This window comes from Chenopodium album, chromosome 12 (genome assembly GCF_948465745.1).
Source record: "Chenopodium album chromosome 12, dcCheAlbu1.1, whole genome shotgun sequence".
NCBI classification, from domain to species: domain Eukaryota; kingdom Viridiplantae; phylum Streptophyta; class Magnoliopsida; order Caryophyllales; family Amaranthaceae; genus Chenopodium; species Chenopodium album.
This window is the reverse complement of record NC_137845.1, coordinates 29,979,891-29,996,296: the sequence shown is the minus strand read 5'-3', so window position 1 is coordinate 29,996,296 and position 16,406 is coordinate 29,979,891. Positions and strand designations below refer to the sequence as shown.

General features: G+C 32.7%; 1 protein-coding gene and 1 pseudogene across 1 annotated transcript; one reads left to right on the top strand and one right to left on the bottom strand.

Annotated features, from left to right (window-relative positions):
• Positions 1-2,795: 2,795 nt before the first annotated feature.
• On the top strand, positions 2,796-7,570 carry LOC145572289 (putative indole-3-acetic acid-amido synthetase GH3.6). Its single transcript, XM_081631284.1, has 3 exons — positions 2,796-3,115; positions 3,428-3,535; positions 6,229-7,570. Exons 1-3 carry the CDS (start codon positions 2,817-2,819, stop codon positions 7,568-7,570), a joined length of 1,749 nt encoding a protein of 582 aa, XP_081487410.1. The 5' UTR covers positions 2,796-2,816.
• Positions 7,571-8,068: 498 nt separating this feature from the next.
• Positions 8,069-11,319, bottom strand: LOC145572288 (sugar transporter ERD6-like 7; annotated as a pseudogene).
• Positions 11,320-16,406: the final 5,087 nt, after the last annotated feature.

The window sequence follows — 16,406 nt, the reverse complement described above, 5'->3', positions numbered from 1 at the left end:
CGGACATACTCATGAAATTTCAAGTATCTTCTCAACTTGCAAATTTCTAAGGACACGTACGCCTAGGCATGTCCTTGCCCTGCTTGGGTAAAAATACCTTGGGCGATTTTTAGGACTTCCTGATGTTCATCCGTCCGTCCATTATAAGGCCGGATGGACTTATCGACCGCGTGGTCTTCATGGCCGAGTAATTTAGCTAGGGAATGCCCCTACAAGCTTTTTAATTTTGCTTGTACATGCTGCTTGGCTGCCCTGTACGGGTAGCTATACTTGTGCAAGCACACTTTCCAATTTTGCTCGTACAGGCTGTGTGGTGCCCTGTACGAGTAGCTATGCTTGTGTAAGCAAGCTTTCCAATTTTGCTCGTACAAGCTGTGTAGCTGCCCTGTACGAGTAGCTATGCTTGTGTAAGCAAGCTTTCCAATTTTGCTCGTACAAGCTGTGTAGCTGCCCTGTACGAGTAGCTATGCTTGTGTAAGCAAGCTTTCCAATTTTGCTCGTACAGGCTGTGTGGCTGCCCTGTACGAGTAGCTATGCTTGTGTAAGCAAGCTTTTCAATTTTGCTCGTACAGGCTGTGTGGCTGCCCTGTACGAGTAGCTATGCTTGTGTAAGCAAGCTTTCCAATTTTGCTCGTACAAGCTGTGTAGCTGCCCTGTACGAGTAGATATGCTTGTGTCCACGAGCTTCTTGCTTTTCCTAGGACGCTTTTCCTCATCCATTTAACAAGTCGTTTGACTAGCTCGCGGGCACACATCAAATAATGTAGCTTGAAGAAAATTTGAAATAAAAATTTTTTATTTGATAATCAATCATAATAATGATCACGACTTTGGGTTTTAGTATTGCCCAAGTCTTATCTTCATACAAGAGTTCGTCTCATTCTCTTAAGAATGATCTAAAAGAATTACAACTTTGCCCTCACATTGGGTTACATTTGTAACGAAGAGTTATATTTCTTGAAAAGGTGTTCGATTATGGCTAAGTGCCATTCCAGATGTGCCTCCCCACAGACGGCGCCAAATGTTTCGAGGATTTTTGTGATAACCCGAAAGGGGGGTATGGATTCCCGCGGGAGACAGATCCGGGATGCAACACTCGTACGGCCCGAACACCTGCAAAACAACGGAACTCCGGTTTACCGGAGATCCGCCTCCGACGATCAAGTTAGTGACCAGAAAACGTAATTTTAGAGTGAGAAAGTAGAAAGAAGTGAGAGCATATTTTGGGCATTGTGCCTTTTTGAATTGTGTGTGTGTCCCTTCCATCATGAAATGATGGGGTATTTATAGGGAAGTGGGAGATCATGCTCCTAGGATTTCATAACCTAGGAAGATTGGCTGCCCTATACGTGGTTGACACGTGTATTAGGGTTTCCTTCATGCTAGGCATGTTTCCTTAATGGGCTTTGAGCCCCTCTTTTTCTGATGTCTCTCTTAAGGCCACGTGTCATTCTCTTAATGGCCTTTATTTAGCTGAACATGATGCCACGTGTCGGCTTACTATTGGGCCATTTGCTAGCCTCTCATTTGTCTATAAATCGGGGTAAAAATACCCCGAAACAGTAGTAGTAGTATATATACTACCTCCGTTAACGGTTATTTGCAACGAAAGGGACATGCGCGGACTCTTAGGCAAAAGTTTTTAAGCATGATTAATGAAAAAATAGGGGTATGTGATTAAGTAAAAATCTTTAAAAAAAAAACTAATTAAACAAAAACCCCATAACCATAGAAATCAACAGAACCACCACCAAAACCCATAACCCAAAACCACCACCAAAACGACCGACAACCACTAGAACCACCAAACCCACCGAAACCCAAAACCCAAAACCACCACCGAAACCCTTCGACGAACCACCAACACCACCCCTGCCAAAACCCGATTAGATGAACCACCAAAACCACCCCCACGAACCACCAAAATCACCAACGAACCACCAAATCCCTTCAACTACCACCAAAACCACCCCCACAAACCACCAAATCCAACCACAAACCACCACCCCCTCGCACCAAGACCCAGACCAGCCGCAGTAACAGGCTACCCACAAACCCAGATTCCCAACCCACAAAATCATACCCACAAACCCAGTTCCCCAACCCACAAAATTGAGACCACTTTCTAGATCTGAAATTGAGTGTCTTTCTTCTTCAATTCATCATGAAAAGTGATTGAAGGAGGAGAGAGAAAGTTAATGTTAAAGAGTATGGAGGAGAGAGAAAGATAATGGGCAAGAGGAAGAAGATGATGAAGGAGGAGAGAGGAAGATAATGGGGACGATGATAAAGAAATGGATAGGGATTGATGATTAATGAAAGATAAAATAAGTTTATTAGATTAGATTAGTTTCTAATCAATTATGTTTTAAGTAGGTAAATGATGTTATAAAGTTTTAAGTAAGGGTGTTTTTGTAATTTCATTTAAAAAAAGTTTCTAAAAATAGCAAGATTTTGGAATATTGCAAATAATAGGAAGCACCTATTTTTAGTAAATGTTGCAAATAACTGCTAACGGAGGTAGTATATATATATATATATATATATATATATATATATATATATATATATATATATATATATATATATATATATATTGAATGGAGTTACTTGTATATATAATCGTATCTTCTTGTTGATCGATTTAGCTTTTAATTATTTTCAAATCTAACATGAGGGGCATACATACACAATTGAATATTGGTGCACCATTCAATCATGAGAGTCAACACACCTAATAAAATAACTTATCACCACTTTTAATTCTATTAACTATATACAAACATTCTTGTCCTAAAGATCAACTAAACATTAAAATGGCAGAAGATGATGATCTTATAAACAAGATTGAAGAGACAACCATAAACGCCAAACGCTGCCAACAAGAGACTCTAGCAACCATCCTTAGAACTAACGGTAGAGTTGGATACCTCCAACGTTACCTTGGCAACACCTATGATCAATTTGATGCGGACGCTTTCCGGCGGCTTGTGCCGTTGTCCACATACGATGACTACGCCGATCATATCGATCGGATGGCCGAAGGAGTCCTTGATGACGATGTTGATGGTTGGCATTTTCTTTCATTTGATCCAATCATATGTTTCTTTCTTAGGTAAACATTCTATGATCAATCTTGATTGTTCAATTTAGTCTTTTTTTTATCCTGTCTTAAAATAAACATCTTTTTATTACTCTTGATTTATTTTTTGTTTGTTTCGAATATTTCATTTGACCAGAAAAACTGTAACAAGGTAAATAATAAAATAAGATAAAAACAACTAGAAAATAATAATGTTTGGTGTTGACGGTAAAGAATTCATGTAAATAAAATAGTAACAGAAGTAGTATAAGATTATAGTAGTAAAACGAGTCGATTATGTGTTATCAGACGGACTGATCAAACGTTTAATTGGGTGATGAATAGCTCAGGGACAAGTGGAATGAAGCAAAAAATGATACCATATTATGATTCAGCATCTTCCAAAGCCGCCTCCTTTTTAGCTCATTACGGCAGCTCTGCCATCCAGCGTAGGTATACCTATTGCGACTGCTTTTTCTTTCTTGTTCTTAAATATGCTAGAGTACTTCCTTTAAAAAATATAATAAATAAATAAATAATAAAAATAAATGCTGTAGTACTATGGTTCTTTTTTCTGCCTTTGTTTGATTTATACATTAATAAATTATGCAATACAGTAATGGGTTTATGTCTCTTTCGAAGCAAGTTCATTAAACTTTATTTTATTTTATTTTATTTTATTTATTACGGAGTATTTACAATGCACATCTGAATAAATTAATAACAAAGATATTCACAGAAGAATATCTTAAAAAATAATATCTGAGAATTAAATTCTTTGAGAATATTTTATTATCTGAGAATTACATTAAAAAGAGAGAGTGAGATAATAACAAAGGTATTCAGACATCAGAAAAAAAAAAAAATAAATAAAATAAAATACCAAAAAAAAAAAAAAAAAAATACCAAAGGTATTCACAGAATAATATTTTAAAGAATACTTCGTCCTTTTCTTTTTAGATGACACATTTCTTTAGTCACGCTTACCAATGCACAAATTCAACCGTTAATATGTTTAATTACCGATAAAACAAAAATTATAAAAATTGATATTTTGAAAATATATATCATAACGAATCTAACAAGACTCATATGACTGTATTTTCTATTATAAATAAATCACAAAACACGGTCAAAGAAAAGTGTGTGAATAGTGCTAAAATCAAAACGTGTCAACTAACAAAAACGGAGGTAGTAATATATATGTCATCATAATAATCAACATATTTATGATATCTCTTATTATCTAATCTACTTAAGTGTAAAAGAACATCATTATTTCAAACAGTTAGAGAAAACTTATTATTACAAGAAGCGAGACAATTTCCAATGGACACTCAATTTGTCTGTGAAAAGTGGCTAGTTGACTATAAAGTCCACAGCCCAATGTAATTTTTGATAATTATCAGATCGAAATTTTTTTGGAAGAATTATAGTCATCTTTCACAGATGACCGATTGACCTTATTGACATATACTTCCTAGAAATTATATTATCACCATGTTCTCTTCCTCAAAAATATTCAGTATGGATTAAAATAATTTAGTGTACTAAAAATATTTTCAATTCATCAAAATTAAGTTAAGTTCAACAAATTTAGTAAAAGTGAATTCTATTTAGTAAGTCTCTGTTCTCTTAACCTTAAAAAAATAATATTAAGTAAAAATAATTTCATTTCAGTAAAAATAAGTTCAGTTCATTAAAAATAATTTCAGTTCAGTAAAAATAAGTTTTCTTAAAGAAGAATTATAATAGAAAATTAGTAAAAATAATTTCACTTCAGCAAAAACAAATTCAGTTTAGTAAAATTAATTTAAGTTAAGTAAAAATAATTTAAGTTCAGCAAATATAATTTTGTTTTAGTAAAAATAATTTCATTTCAGCAAAAATAAGATGAAGAGAACGGGGCCTAACTTTAAAGAATATATTTAATTCGGATTTTTTGACTTTTACCACAAAAAAAAATCACAAAATTGTTTTTTACTACCAAAAATTTTAAAAGTTTTATTTTACCACCAAAAAAAAAATTAAAAATTGTTTTTTTACCACATGCCGTCAAAAACCTAACGGAATATTTTAAATTCTTCTATTTTCGTGCCAAACACATCATCTTTAGGGGTTTTGGGGGGCATTTTGGTTCTTTGGGACCAATTTGAGGTCAGAATTAACAAAAAATGATCGAGAATGCTTCCTTTTACGTGTTTAAAAATACCTCAGTTTGCGTGAAACACGCAAAACGAGACATTTTCGATCATTTTTTTGTCAATTCTAACTTTAAATTTGGGCCAAAGGGCCAAAATGCCCCCCTAAATCTATGAACATCATGTTTTGCGAAATCAAAATTTTTTTTTTTAAAACGTTAAATTTAACGGTTTTCTTGACGGTAGGTGGTAAAAAACAATTTTTAGAAATTTTTTTTTGGTAAAATAAACTTTTAAAATTTTTGGTAATAAAAAACAATTTCGTGTTTTTTTTTTTTTGTGGTAAAAGTCAAAAAATCCATTTAATTCTCAAAAAAAAAAAAAAAAAAAAAAAAATTAATAGGAAACCAGTAAAAATAAATCTTAATCGAATAAAATAATTTCAGTTTAACAAAAATAAATTGAGGAGAACAAGATATTATTTTACTACCAAACTATACAGAAGCTTCTGCGAATTTCCAAATTAGTACCCTCACACAAATAGTTCACTAAGGACTAGTTAGCCCAAATTATTAGTGGCTTAATCACTGTCTCAAGTCATGATAGACGACTAATCTATTATATAATGCTTTCTCCATGTGCATTCCATAGACTTGATGATTATATTACTTGATTGAATGCCTATTAAACTTATGGATAAATTTTTACAATGTAATTTTAAGGGTAAATATTAATTTTCCTATCCCTAATTATATTACTTGATTCAAGGTTATTTTCTTGTACATTCGCTCACAAGATACAAGCACATGGACAAGTAAATACCCTTAGTTGTACCATACGTAAGGTACAAGCGTACAACCAGTTCAATCTAAAGACTTGCCAGAGATCGATCACAATATACAACTGTGTACTACTCCGTATTTGATATTTTAATGTATGCATCCGAGAGCACGTACATGGTATGAGGTGATGTGCAATAATCTAATATCGAACGAGCATTTGCAGGTTGTTCCCCCCAAGGCCGTCGGTCAATAAGAGCCTGTGGTTTCTGTATGCTGGAAATGTCACAATTACTAAAAGTGGGTTCAAGGCAATGGCTGCATCTTCAATACCTTTGTCAGGCAGTAAAGAAAGTCGGTCTCAGTTTCTTTCTACGTGCATAGCTCCTGCAGACGTTGTTATGGGATCGAATTTACAACAGCAGATGTACTGTCATCTACTTTGTGGCCTAAGGAAGTTTGAGGTAATCGATTCCATTCGAGCACCATATGCTATATCTTTGATTAAGGCCTTCTCACTTTTACAAACCAAGTGGGAGCAGCTGTGTAATGATCTTGAATCAGGGACTGTAAGTTCTGAAATTACTGACATTGCAATGAGGGACTCAGTTAATGAACTTCTCTGTGGGCCTGAGGAAGAAATCGCGAATAGAGTTCGATCAATTTGTCAAGAAAAGAATTGGGGAGGAGTTATTGGTAAGTTATGGCCAAATGCTAGATTTGTCAGGTGTATTACTACAGGAAGTATGCAACAATATTACACGAAACTGAAATATTATGCAGGAGATATTCCGTTGTTAGGAGGGGAGTATTTTGCTTCAGAATGTTGTGTAGGTATCAACATGGATATTATGCAACCTCCTGAGCTGACTCATTTCGTTATGCTCCCAACAGCAGCTTACTTTGAATTTCTTCCATTCGATTTGTACGATATAAATGCTTTTGCAGGTACAGAAACAGTTGATTTTTCTGAGGTGGAAGTGGGAAAGATGTATGAAGTTGTTGTGACAACTTACAGAGGACTATATCGTTATCGTCTTGGTGATGTTGTAAAAGTCGTAGGATTTTATAATTCATCCCCTGAATTGGAGTTAGTCATGAGGGCTCCTAAAAATCCTAGCGAAATTTTAACTGAGAAAGACTTGTTTAGAGCTATTCAAAACTTGGAGCTTGCAGGAGGAAGTTTGTTACTTGGGAAGTTAGTAGAGTTCGCCGGTTTTATGGACTTGGAGTCAAAAGCTAAACAAGTGAAGATCTTCGTCGAGTTTGCTCACGAGTGTATGCTTCTAGACAAGGAGAAGGAGAACGAGTCAGTTTTGCTTCTTGAAAGTTGTCGGTCTACTATAGAAGATGGTTTGGGAGCTATGTATAAATGGAAGAGAGGGAATGGTGAAATTGGAACTTTGGTGCTATCAGTTGTTCAGCCTGGTACTTTCGACTTGTTACTCCATAAGACCGTTGAAAATGGTGCTCCCGCTAGTCAGTATAAGCCACCTAAAATCATTAGAAGTCATGGGATTGCTGACTTCATGGATGCGAATTCAGCTTTAACTGTAGTTTTCAATTAATAATCAACAAGAGATGTATACATGTTAATCATTACAATCTGTGTATTTGACAATTTGTGAATCTATGTGTTATACATGTTTATTGTTGTTGTAATTTGACTTTCTAATGAAATTTCTTTTTCTGATTTATGACAATATTATCCTCTTGTTTCCGGCTTACATTACCAAGTGAACTAACCTGAAGAAATTTTAAAAACAGAACCATCTATCAGTTAATGTGATAAAGTTCAGTTACCAAGCTTCCATATACATGATCATTGTTAAAAAAATTAGTGTACATTAGCTGTCCTAAACTACTACTTCATCACTAATTTAAGCTTCTGAGTATTTAGAGTATTCTTGGAGTCTGATAGTTTTTGTCAAGGAAAATTTTCACTTATTCACGTATCAGTAAATTTGTATAATTGTATACATTCTCTAGTAAAGGTTTACACATTTCTAACAAGGGTTTCTGATGCCTTTGTTCTATCCCTTTGAAAATTGATATGAATTCTCTCACTATCCATTAAGGGCAACTTGGATTTCCTCCAAAGTTCTCCCATTTGTTTCAGGCACGACCATGATGACAAAAATGATGCCAAGTGCATTAGTTGCAGCAAAGATAAGGAAGGTACCTGCCAAGTACAGAAAACTATGATCATGAATGTGCAGTGTTTATAGTATTGTAAAGTATATATAGTACATATATTGCTTAGTTGTTTCAGTTGTAAATAGGATCCAAAGTTGAGCTGTGATGTACCATATGAACTCCATTCCATCAAAAAATTGAATGTATAAGAGACAGCCCAAGACCAAACCAGTTGACGAGTGTTGCCAGGCTTCCGGCCACTCCTTTTACATTTATCGGGAAAATCTGTCATTTATAAAAAACTTCTCAGTAGATTGCTGACATTTACTATCTTAATTAACAAGAACAAATAGTTTGTATGGTTTGGAAGTACCTCTGACATTACAACCCATGGGACCGGACCCATTCCTATCGAATAGAACGCTATGTATACCTATTTACACTCATAAAAGAAACATTTGTGAGCTTGACATGTACAAAACATTCATGAGCAGTATTTGAGAAACGTTTCTTTTGTAGCAGCTAAAACTCTGCATACCAGTATACCAGTAGCTGCAAGTATACCTCCTGCTTTTGTGGATTCCTGGTGAACCTAATTTAGAATGAAAAGTAGCATTTCAGTGGTTACAAGTGCATTGCAAGTCATCGACTTTTATATATGAATTATTACATATGTTACCTTGAGGTAGAATGCAACTGCAGTGAGAAAGCAACCTAAAGCTGATCCTGTCGCCGAAACCTGTAGCAAATAAGATTAGTTTCCCAAGTCGTCAAATGTAGTTAATCCAAGTGGAATTTCTTTAAGGATAGAGGTAATCTTTTACCAATAGTAGTGGCTTTCTTCCAGCTTTATCAAACAACGTTGCTCCAACAGATGGAATCACAACCTGCAGAGTATAATTCTTAGGGAAGTGACTACAGACATAATGGAATCACAGCCTTTAGGAACAGGGATGTTTTGCCTCAAACCTGTAGTAAAGCGTATATGACAGTTCCAATCTTTGGGGAAAATCCTGTTGCAAAAGCAATTAGGTTCAACTGTTCAAGGCATCTTTGAAAATTTTATGGGAAAGTTGTTCAAACTTTACTGATGGCTAAGTATGGAGTAAAAGGTGGTGTTAATGGTAAGCTTATAAGTAATTGGCAAGGAAAGTCCCATTTCAAAGTTCATGGTAATGCTTCTCCACATGTTATAGCGAAAAAGATACTTGGAGATACTTGTGGGTATGTAGAGTAACATTGCCATGATCAAAATTTCCTTTCAAATTTAAATACAAACTCACTAACATTAGTACAGTACTATTAATTGCCGCCTTTCAGACTGTTAGTACATTCATGTTCTGTTTTGAATAATTAAAGTCCTTTTACCTGCTGTCTCAAAAATTTTGCTTGCATAGAAGCAAATTCCATTGATTCCCCCAAACTGTTGCAACACCATTAATCCAACTCCTGCCTGGCACAACAACCATTAAACTATCGTCTCAAGAAGCAGTAACACCTCATTGTAAGTAAACTATCAGTACCAGTAAAACTTACAATGACAGAACGCAGATATTTCTTTTGAAACAAGTCAAATACGTTAGCTTTTGGGAGGTGATTGAGCTCCTCGATACAACTCTATCAAATAAAAACACACATGAGTCCGTAATTCATATGCTTAGACAATTTCATTTTCAATGTGAAAAATAATTTGCTGACACAATACCTGGATCACAGCTACCTCATGAGTTATATCTGTATCCTGGCCTCGAAGTTTTTGAAGTGCATATTTGTACTCCTGATTTCCTCTTCTTGCCTATATCCATATCCAACGGGTTTTCAGTTTTCCATGTTATCATGTATAGCATATTATGTTACCTATAGTTTATGTATTCGTACCAGCCATCTTGGTGACTCCGGAATAAGAAACAAACCCAAAGTCATAATAGCACAAGGGATTAGTCCTGCATCATATCATATTTATAAGTTACTTCTTGGCTGAATTGTTAGCTTTTCCTTAATGATCAGGTATGCGGTTAATGCTAATGTTCTCCATGATACTACTATCCCTATTATAAATGCCACTGAGACCCCAGCAGAGATCATGACCTGTATAAGAAATTAGAGCCAGTAAGTGCAAAGCCGCAAACCATGGCCAATAAGGTTCTACATTAACCCCACTCGGCCCCTAGAAAGTATATTTGGACAGAACTCTAATATTTTGCTTAACAAAAAGTATCTTCAAAAGTAAATATCCTTTAAAATGTTCTTTATAATTTAGAAATATCTTGTAAATTTACCTGATTCAGTGTTGTAAGGGCTTCTCGAATGTTTACAGGTGATATTTCAGCAATGTAAATAGGAACCTGTAAATCATAATACATAACACCGACATTTAGTTGAGCTCAAATCAATAGTTTAAAGATGAATAAAGAACATCAAAGATTACGAAGTATTACAGAACATACTTACCACATAGGAGAAGGCACCCATTCCATATCCTCCGGCTAATCTTCCTATGTCCAAAACAAAAGTACTCTGCTTTTCATAGGATAATATCTTAATAACTTATTTCATTTTATTTAAACTACATTAATTAGTAATTATTCATAGTTTAAGAAAATATTAATCTGAACCTCGGAAAAATATATAGCTAACCACCCTGCTACGCAGAAAGTAGCATACAGACCCATTGCCTGCAAATAATCAAATTCAACAAGAATTTAAATATGCGTCATAGAAGTTGTCAGCCTGTGACATAGTTCCTGATAATTTCTGCTTCATACCCATTTTCGACCAACAAAATCAGCTATCGGTCCACTTGTTATAGCACCAAACATTGCACCAAAAGTCAGTATTGAACCAAAAAGTGAAAACTGCATGAAAATCAGGAACAAAAACAAGCATCTTAGGATCTTCAGGCACATCAGAACAGCTAAACCGATACTGCAAACTACACGTAGAAGCAGACTATCAGCAAACCTCAGCAGTAGACAGATGAAGTTCTGCAGTTATTGCAGACTGTGTAGGAGAAGAGTAGCCAGCCTGAATATCAACCCCATTACATAAGTTAATAATCCGAGTGAATGTACAGAAAGATACGATAGCTTACAGATCGAGGCAGACTAATTGGAAGAACACTTACACAAGCTCCAAACTGGTACGAACCACACACTGCAACACAAGTGCTTAAATAAACCATCCATGGATATCCTTTGCTACTAGCCTTGCCTTTTTTACATCCGCCATCGATGATGCTTTCCTTATCATGTATCTTTGGCTGTTGTACCTCATCTTGTTCGCATTCAAGTCCTCGCTCCACATCTTTTCTAGCAGCCATATTATTTTTATGGCTTTATTTAAAAACTGGAGAGATACATAGACTATTAATTCAGACTTGAGCTTGTTTAATTCGATTTTTTTTTTTTTTTTTTTAAACGGTTTTGAAGACGTAGTTTTGAAAATTACAAACGAGTGTCCTCATATTTCTAGCAGCCATTTTCTTTTATCAGTGAAACAACTGCAAATAATAACTTACATAACAAAAGTAATTAAATGACAAAATATAAAAAGAATACCTTAACTGGATATAAAGTGGTGACTCCAATTAGCCAGTTATTTGCATCCTATAGTACATAGCTTATAAAACATGTAAATATGTAATACTTAATGTAACAAATTTTTTTGTATGGTCGTCCTTTTATAGTATAGTTGGTTCATATTTGCCCCACAAATCAAAAACATTTGATCTTGACACGCATATCATTCTAATATTCTATGGAACTATGATCTGATTTGGGAATGCAAAGAGTGTTAGAATCTTTTTGAAACAAATTTTGGTGATTCCTTTTTCTCTAAGAAATTGTACGAGTGAATTATACTAGTTACAACTTACAACCAACACCTCGTGTACGTAATATGTTACAGAAAACATGTTACGTGTCCAACACTTTGATAGTTTGATTAGGCAAACATAAAAAGTACATGATCACTTAGCCCCATTTATTATAGCTGTGGTTTTACTTGAAATTAGATTTATCATCGTGATTCAAAATAAAATTATTTATTTTTTATTTAATATATTATACCGTAATTTCCTTCAAAAAAAGAATATATATATTACACTATATTTCGTAATTGACACTACGCTAGAGTATAACCTGACCTGAATAGATTGGAAACTAAATCGAAAAAAAAATAAAAAAATTCTACCTGAATCAGACCTTAAATGAACCTAACATTACTAATTAACATTTTGTGAATACCTCTTAAAACAATATATACACTTTTACTTTAATTTATTGCTACATTATTCAATGTTAACAAGAATGGACTATTCTAAATGGAAGATGATTTTTGAGACAATTCGAAATGAACGATAAAGATTGCATGATGAAGAGAAAGATGGTCATATTAAGAGAAGTTGGTTTGTTTGTGGCCTAGTGGGATTTGATGGGTTACAACTCAAGTAAATTTAAGAATCATATCATATCTTTTCAGGCAAAGTTGAGAGAAATATATATATTTAGAAACAAGAGCGCTTAGCATATATACTTATTATTGTTATTGATATGGCTATTCAGATTAAAGATGATTATTGAAGGTATATGGAATTGTATTGGATTCTTTTTTTTAGTTTGTCGATTTATTGTGATCCTAAATATATTGTTATTATATTGACACAAAACTTGGTATTCAACAATTGTAGTCATACATAACTTTCCATTTTTTGCAAGCATGCATATGTATGATCATCAATTTTTTTTAATTTTTTTAATTATATATTTATATTGATATGGATTTTAATGGGTATAACCTTCAATCTCGGTTGAAAGGTTTGAAATCTTAAGTCTCAGTCAAGAAACATTATGCTACACAAGAATAAACCTAAACAAAGCCAAGAATAATTCACAAGCACAAGATTACGAAACCCTTAAAAATTTCCAAGCGCTGAATTGATTTTTATTAAGAGCATAAACACCTTTTAAACACCTTTACATAGGCTACAAATAAGCACTAAGATTTCTAAACTTAATTTCTAAACTCACTACTTAACAAAATAAATTACAAGATTAAATAAGGAATTAATTATATCCTAAAAATGCTTAAAGCAAGCAAAACCCTTTAAGTGAAAGGGTAAAACTTGTAAGCAAATCTATGAATAGCAACTACTAAGAGATAAAAACTACTAATAGAAAGTTCCAACAGAGATAAGTTTCCCATCATTAATACGTATCAGACACGTGCTTTAAAAAGATCATCAAGTTTTCATAGTGTAAAAAAATTATTTTGGCAACTTCTTAAGAATTAAATATTGCTAATAATGCTAACATAAGGGTAAAGGAAGCATATATATGAGCAAAATGATAAATTTAGACACTTAAATATATCTCATACCCTAGTTAGTACTTTTTTTAACAGTAAGATACGAGAGATCCTCCTTCTATCACAGGAGGAGGGATGAAGAGTCAAACCCAAGTCACACTTGGGGGAGATGGAGGGGACTAATTATCCCTCCACTCCTCACTCCTCACTCCTCTTCGGTGCTTAATTAACAACTAAGGATTGAAGAACTTATTGTTTAATTAGTCTTATTTTGTGAATGACGTTGAGGCATGTAATTTTTATGCATACATCCTAATAAAACTGAACATTTAAGAATACAAAATTCAACATTTCTCAGCTCGATACAAAACTACATATATTATAAATCACTAGAAAAAAAATAAATAAATAAATAAATATTTACAAAAATGACGTTATTATTATTATTATTATTATTATTACTTCGTATTATAATAATATTTATTATTGTTATACTCCCTACGTTTTCCTAAGTTCTACTACTTACTTTTTATGTTTTATGACACGTTTTCCTAAGTTCTACTACTTACTTTATACGTTTTATGAAAACATTTTATTCATTTTTTATCAACTATAACACCACTTTCAAGACCCAATTATTTCAATTAATCCCTTGTCTTTTTATCTCTTTCGCCTTTGATTTAAACCAAAAGTAGTCATATGCATGGTCCCAAATTCCACTTTTTCTTAGTTTTTGTTGATACAGTAACCGAGTAAACTTAGAAAATCAGAGGGAGTATTAATTATTATTAATATTATTATAATATTAATATTTGTTATTATTTTATTAATTATTTTTATTAGTAATTAATTTAATGTTCTCTCTATTCTTTTTTTTCAACTTACTTTTCATTTTTTGTCGTTTTTTATATTTTACATATTGCTTTATTCTATTTATGGCAAACCCCTTTTACCATGTTACACTTTCAACTCTACAATAATTACACCTTTTCGTACATTCTCTCTCTCTTCAATTTTTTTCTTACACAAACCCACCTTTTATACTTTTTCTTAAATCCAATTCAATATTGCACTTACATTATTCAACAATTTCTTAAATTGAGTATCTATAGTAAACGTATCCCAACCTTATAAAAAGTAGAAACATACTCTTATGAATAGTGTAATGCCAATTATACCCTTCAAAATGTGTATTTACATACATATCCTCATTAATATGTAGATGCTATTTTAATGAATAGTGTTTAGACAACTATACCCTCTAAAATATTTATGTACTTTTATGCTTTCATAAATGTTAGTTGTCTTGAACATTTATACCACCTAAATATAGTTGATTACATATTTTCTCTTATTGTTTTTTTTTAGGAAAAATTTCTCTTATTGTTAATTTAACTAATTTTGTGATTTAAAAGCCAAACCAAAAAAACCTTCAAGATATGGCTAGCTATGACGCGCGCATCGTGCGCGTTAGCTGCCGTAGTAGAAATTAAAAGAACAAAAGTAGCAAAGTATTAATTAATACTAATGATAATTATTATTATTAATTTATTAAGGATCTTGCAAGGGTGTTAGATAACCATTTAAAATATTTCTTAAACTTTATTCAAAGAAGAATATTTTCTAAAATGATATAATATGGAAATTAATGTTCATTTGAAATTAATGTGTCTACTTTTTAATATCTTATCCAATTTCCTCGGGCTATTCATTAGCCTTTGCCATTTATTAATTATTATTATTAATTAATTAATTAATTTATTTATTTATTATTAACAATGTTATTATAATCACAATTATTATTATTAATTAATATTTAAAATATATTAAATATTAGTTATATTGTTATATTAATTTACTAATCAATAATTATTATATTATTAAAATCTTTATTAATAAATACTTATTATTATTATTATTAATCATTATTAACAAAAATTATTATTAATAATAATTGTATAAATAATAATAATTGTTGTATTAATAAATATTAATCATAAATTACTAAATTTTAGTTGACTTTTGTTCAAATTGCAAAAAATTACTGCTTCATAAAATGTTATGGATTAGTTTAATAATCTACATCACTTATTCAAAGATAGGCAGTATTTGGACCAACAAAAAATCTATTTTTTCCCCTACAAACTCTTCAAAATGTCCAATTTAATTCGTTTGTGTGTTTTAAATTTTTTTATCCCATTTTAATTTATGTAATTAATATTCCATCCCCTTTTTATTTCGCTAAATCCCTAAATATACTCAAAGATAGTTGATATACTGATCTTGTACGAAGCAACTTCCGAGAAGAAAATTAATTATGAAATATAGGAAGTCTCATTTAGCAAAGAGGTGTGTTTGTCGAAGCAAAAGGAGTTAATTGAATTTTTAGGTATGAGATTAGTTGATGAGCACGAGAAATATTTAGGAGTTTCTTGTCTGACCTTATTTTTTCTAATCTAATCTGTTTTGAACTTATTTTTCATAAATAAACTAGTTAGTGGTCTGGGCGATGCCCCGAGTTTGTTTCTCCTCTTTTATTTTATTTTTTAATTTTTGGTTGGAAGATAGTGGATATCTGTAGACACCCATTTGTGTCTCCCCAAAACCAAACCCAGTGATGAATACCTGTCACGTCAAACCATAATCGAATGAGGTGAAAGTGTGAAAAGTCAAGTGATGCGGTTAGTTTTTATTAAAATCCTTCTTTCTGTTTTCGAAAACCCACTCTATTTTATGAAAACGTTCAATCCAGTTTATTTTGGTCCATGATAAGGGTTCAATAATGGTTTAGTTGGATGGGGCTTTAAAAGACCTTTCCAACGATATATTATAAGCCCAATTCCGATGAATAATGAGGAAGTTATGGCCAAAATACTAAAATGGGCCCAAACCGGATTTTACCTACGACCCAATGATCATGAGGAGGGTCCGAAGGTTTAATCCTATTCCTAAAATAATTAGGAT